This window comes from Calliphora vicina, chromosome 5 (genome assembly GCF_958450345.1).
Source record: "Calliphora vicina chromosome 5, idCalVici1.1, whole genome shotgun sequence".
In the NCBI taxonomy this organism is placed as follows: Eukaryota; Metazoa; Arthropoda; class Insecta; order Diptera; family Calliphoridae; genus Calliphora; species Calliphora vicina.
Genome location: NC_088784.1, coordinates 110,171,510 through 110,177,293, shown reverse-complemented (window position 1 = coordinate 110,177,293; position 5,784 = coordinate 110,171,510). Strand labels below are relative to the sequence as shown.

At 29.5% G+C, this 5,784-nt stretch overlaps 1 protein-coding gene across 1 annotated transcript; it reads left to right on the top strand.

The window, feature by feature from the left end:
- Window positions 1-3,652: 3,652 nt before the first annotated feature.
- Window positions 3,653-5,413, top strand: LOC135961536 (uncharacterized). Its single transcript, XM_065513039.1, has one exon. The coding sequence runs from the start codon at window positions 3,653-3,655 to the stop codon at window positions 5,411-5,413; it is 1,761 nt and encodes a 586-aa protein (XP_065369111.1).
- The last annotated feature ends 371 nt before the right edge of the window (window positions 5,414-5,784 follow it).

Genomic DNA, 5,784 nt, shown 5'->3' with positions numbered 1-5,784 from the left:
TGTCTTGATTTTATTAATATTGAAACTGAATTGAAAAGAAATTACTTTGTTTGACTAAAATTTACATATCAATCAACTGGAGTTTAAAGATTTAAAGCGGTTTATCAATCAATGCATTCGCATGTCTCAGCCATATTGGAAGTGGAGGTGGTTTAATGAATGGACTGATTGATGGATTCATAATATACCAGCAGATGAATAGATGGACTTGTCAAAACATCAAATATAAAATATGATACTCTTATTAAATTAAGCCCAGCCCAAAAAATTAAAAAAAAAATAAACAAATTTATTCATTTAAAATATGTGTATTTGAGTGAAAAAAAACTACATTGATATGCTAATATCAAAATTAAAATAAATTCGAAATACATTCATACATTTGTAAAATGTCTGCCAATGTTAGTTCCGCATTAAATTAAACATCGTTTTCTGTGTCGAGTGACAAAAAATCAATTCAAACACAACGAACTTAGGAGCAGAGGCAGAGAGACGAGTGAATGGCAAATGAGCCTAAATTACGACTATTATGCAAGTTTGTTAAACGTAACATAACTAAACGGTCAACACAGTTTTAAAAGTTTTTGTTTTAATATTGAAAATATTAAAACCATGATATCATTATTTGAAGTAGGTATTTAACTAAAACAAAGTTTTTAAATATAATATTGATAATTTAATTTTTGCTATTGTTTTTATAAATAGTTTTATTATTTATGCTGCCATTATAATTTTCATATAATTTTTGCTTATTGAAATTAATTTTTTTTATTTTAAAAATGCAGCTAGTTAGGGGAGTATGGTGATGCTGCTGCTACATATTTGATTGTATAATACAGCAAGAGAGTTAATATTCATATTCGTAATAGTGAAGACGTCAACGTATGAATGCTGCTGAGTTACGACTATTAGGCAATTATGTATATTGGGTCACCAATTAGATGTTTGAGATGTGACTTTGCCATAAAACCGTTAAAATACTTTTGATACTTATTAACACATTGTCTGTCTATCTTCTTTAGTTTTTGTTTTGTTTTAAATTTGCATAAATATGTCACTCTAGTTTCTTTTGAAAATATAACAAATGAAGACACTTTTGTTTTAAGATATTTTTGTATTAATTGTATTAATTAACCACTTTTTGACCTTCTCGGCCACTAAAACAAAAAAAAAACCATTTAGAAATACTTTAATTAAAAATTGTTTGCGATTTATTATTATACGCCAATATTGTATGTGGAGGTGTTAAAAACTAAATGATTATTATTTGAGCAAACTGTGCGAATACAATCAAATTAATATTAAAACAGAAACGAAATCATTTAGTAGTTGAAATGGTTTATGCAGGGGCGCAAGTCTGTAATAATTACAAAGGGAGAAATATTTTGTTGTACTATTGTAGTAACATTGAATTATATAGAAAGTAAAAAAGTCATATTACAAATTACTAAAAAAAAGATTTTGCGGATTTTGGACAAACTTAATTTCTTTTCTAGATACTGTTAAAGTTTTGTGCTGTTTATAGAAAGGTTGGCTACCAATTCAAAATTATTAAAAGGTAACGGTAACACTTTGAATTATTTTGGTAACGATATTTTAGTGGTAACGGTAATTGCAGTTTTTTCGGTAACGATAGTTGAGCTGAAAATGTATTTTAGGGGTAACCGTAGCTTAGCGATACCTTGGTTTATAGCATTATAGATTACTGTTACCCCTCAAATACCCTTTTAAATTGACCGTTACCGAAATAACTGCAATTACAATTCCCGCTACAATACCGTTACCGTATTAATCGAAATACCGTTATCGTTATTGTATAAATAATTCTAAATATAAAAAATACCCAAACAAAAATAACCAAAAAATATTTGAAAAAATTCAAAATTAATTTTTACTGGAATTCAAGTTGAAAGCAAGCAAGCAAGCTTGGAATTATAGTCAAGCATTTGATTTATAGTTATATTACACTTTATATAAATAAAAAGGAAACAGAAATTCTAGCCAAATATTTTTTGTTTGAAAAATATTTAATTTTTCAAATATTTTTCAAGTTTAAAACATAATTATATTTATATTCAAGCCAAATTCCAAAAAAATATTCAAGTGCTTGAATTTTAAAGGCTTTGGTGCTTATTGGATTTTATTTTTTCTAGATTTATTAATAATTTAAGTTAGACTCAAATACTGAATAACATCAACTACCGTTACCGCATCAGATGGATTCGTAGTCACAGAATATTAATATAAAATAGACTTTTATTAATTTATTAACAACAATCAAATATGGCGAATAATTTTTACAAAAATCGTGAACCCCAAAATTTCTATTTTAAATCCCATGAGGAGAAATAATAATTCAAATATATTTTTAACTAAATGACTGAAAATATCTAGATTATAGAATATTTATTTTTAGGTTCGCAAGTTCATACTGTGGCAATAAGTTATAATTTCATTTGCAAATTTGTTTACACGTATTACCGCTTTTAAATTTTATATCATTTTCATTGGTGTTTAATTTATAAATAACACGCGATAATAATATGCAACTTAGTTTAAACATTTAAATGAAATATATTCAGCTGTGTCGAACTTATTATACACTTTATAATAATTTCGGATCAAATATTGAATCGGTTTTCTTCGTTTAATTCTGTGGCGATTTTGCTTATTCTTCAATTCTCTGAGAGTTGCTTAATGTTAATTTAAACTCATACACGGAATATAAACTGCCATCGAAAAAATTCATATGAAAAGCTGTAAATTTGTCTTAGGGTCCGATTGAGAAACACGGACATAACTCCTTGTCTATACTTGGCAAATATTTATCATAACAATTGATGACGTTTGTTATTAAGATAAAGTTGTCTGAGTAAAAGCACTAACAATTTTGTGATAACGAAGCAAAATAATACTAATAAATGGGGACTATACCTGATAATTTTTTATCTTGACAACCATTTTGACGTTTATCATGACACAAATTTATCAGGTATAGACATAGGGTAAAATTTATTTACATTTTTTTTTAAATAATTTTTTAGTGTTTTTCACAAAAAAATTTTAAAATAATTGGTTACTGAATGGTGTTCTAGGGGTTGCGGGTTAGATTGCTTTACTTTAAACTGCTATTTGGAAGCTTTATTTAATTTTGAGTTCATAATTCAATATCTCGGCTTTCAGTAATCCGATGAATTAAGTATTCATTCTTTTCAAGTCTCATATGCATAAAGATTTCTTCCACTGATTTAATCACAAAATTCTTTCACATCTTCCAAAGCAAATTTGCTAATATGCATGAATAAATGTAAAACATAAACAAAATTCCTTCAAAATTCCATATGTTTACATAAATCCACATGATTTAAATAAACAAAACACTGTTTTCTACTTAATAAATTTGTTGATGAGACTTGCTAACATGCAGTTAACATGACACAACATGCCTGTTAAATGTAACAATTTTTATAAATGTGATTTTAGTGGGCCAGTTACATTTAGGCATTCAGCGCAAAACTTCCAAAGCCAACAAATAAAAACAAAAATTGAAGCCAATAATCAACAACCACCAAAAAAGAAATTGCAATAAAAAATGTTAAAAAGGAATTTCATAAATTATATGGTCTTAATGAATTTAACAATTTATTTAACAATGGCCAAGATAGAAGTGAATTTTTTTGAAAGTTGGCTGGAGCAGACAAATTTCGTTTTGACGTTGGTGGATTTTTTGAAACAAGTGAAGAAACAGTTAAATTTTGACTATATTTTAATAGTTAATGGAGGAAATACTACAACAACTCGTGTGGATTCCTGTCTAATGTTGGATGTCATAGCTGAATTTGAAATACCGAGTATTTTGCTAAATACACAAAATTTGGAGATTTTGAATACAAGCTCACAATCGACAAATGTTGTGATAATGTCCTGCCATTACCTGGAGTATAATAATGAGTTTTGGTTCAATACAGACTATCAATTAGCACCACATATCATTTTGGCTGGGAGTTATGAAGAAATTTCCGATATTTGTCAAAATCTCGGGAAAACTGAAATCTATAAGGCAGCAATTATATTAAGAGATTTTGCTGCCACCAAAATATATTACAGCTGCAAAGTAGTACTTGGCGATAAGGCTAATGTTGCAGTAGTTATAACAACTGAATTTCAGGAAAATATTTTGGTTTATAAAGAGTTTTTCCCTAATATACAAAATGCCGAGATATCCACCCATCCGGATCAAATGTTACCGCGCAGTTTTGTTTACTACAATAAGACGGGCCATATTAAAATGGATGGTTATGTGGGAAATATTTTGGAAACATTTGCTGGCCGGCTTAATGCTCCTTTAGTCTACAAATATCCCTTGCAAGTGGGTATAAAAACATTTTTTGAAATTCTTGAGAATCGCACTTTAGAGGGTAAATTGGATGTGGCAACTGGTGTTAGGCCTGTCTACGATGATATGGTTAATTTGGCCTATCCAGTGGAATTTATGGATTTTTGCTACATGATACCTTTGCCGCATTATGTGGCAACTAATAAGTTATATTTCATTGTAGTAGATAACAACACGATGATCATTATACTGTCTTTGATGTATATTTATGCCATTTTGGTAACATTGGCTGAGCATGGTTCCCGGGAGTATTTGACCTTCATAAATGTGTTCTTCAATGATAAGAGTATACGAGGTCTCTTGGGTCAATCGTTTATAATACCGCATAAGCCTAAATTTCTGCTGAAATATATTTGTTTTCTCATTTGCTTAACCAGCATACTGCTGAATACCGCCTATCAGGCCTATTTGCAGTCGTACTTCACAGAACCCCCTACGGAGCAATTGGTAAGCACATATGATGACATACGAAAAGTGGGCATGCATATTATGGCCAGTACTCGAGAAATAAAGTATCTTAATCCATCTATAGTAGAGGAATACAGAGATATTTTCATATTTTATGAGAACTATGAAAAGTATGTGGAACAACGTGAAAAAATGGATACAAATTACGCCTACACCGTAACCAGACCCCTGTGGTCTGTCTATCATGAAAAACAAAAACTTTTTAAACGGTCCATGTACTACTACTCCTCGCATCTGTGCTTAAAAGATCTATTTTTGGTTGCCATGCCCGTGAGACCTGGTTGGCCATATCGTGAGCTATTCAATCGTCACATCATGCAATTGAGAGATGTCGGCCTTATGCAGCACTGGACCAGTAATACATTCTTTAGCATGTTACAATTTGGCTACACTGATTTCGAAGATTTAAGTTCACTTGATATTGAAGAAGATGAAATAACTCTAAATGATCTTTTGTGGATATGGGTAGTGTACTCTATTTGCATTGGTGCATCATTGCTGGCATTTTTAGGGGAATTGATTGTTAAGAGATTTAAAACAAAAATTTAAATAAAATGTTTTTGTAATTAGTTTGATTTTTGCAAAGGTCTATTATTTGGTCTATTATTTTTACAAAAGTTTGCCTAACGAAAAATTTCGATAAAAAAAATGTATTTATGTATTTGAGTTTCTTATACTAATGTGCTGTTTTTCTATAGCGAACGAGTGCATGTATTTTGTTTTTGTTACAATAACAAAACACATGTTAAATTTCCACTCAAAGTACTCGTTCGCTATAGAAAACAGCACATAAAAATCGATTTTTGGTATAAAACATGAGTGATCACAGAATGAGCTTAGTAACCTTAAAATCGCAGTATTTACACAGTTATTAACGATTTTAGAAATTTGAGTTTTTTGTACTAAAAATCGATTTTTGG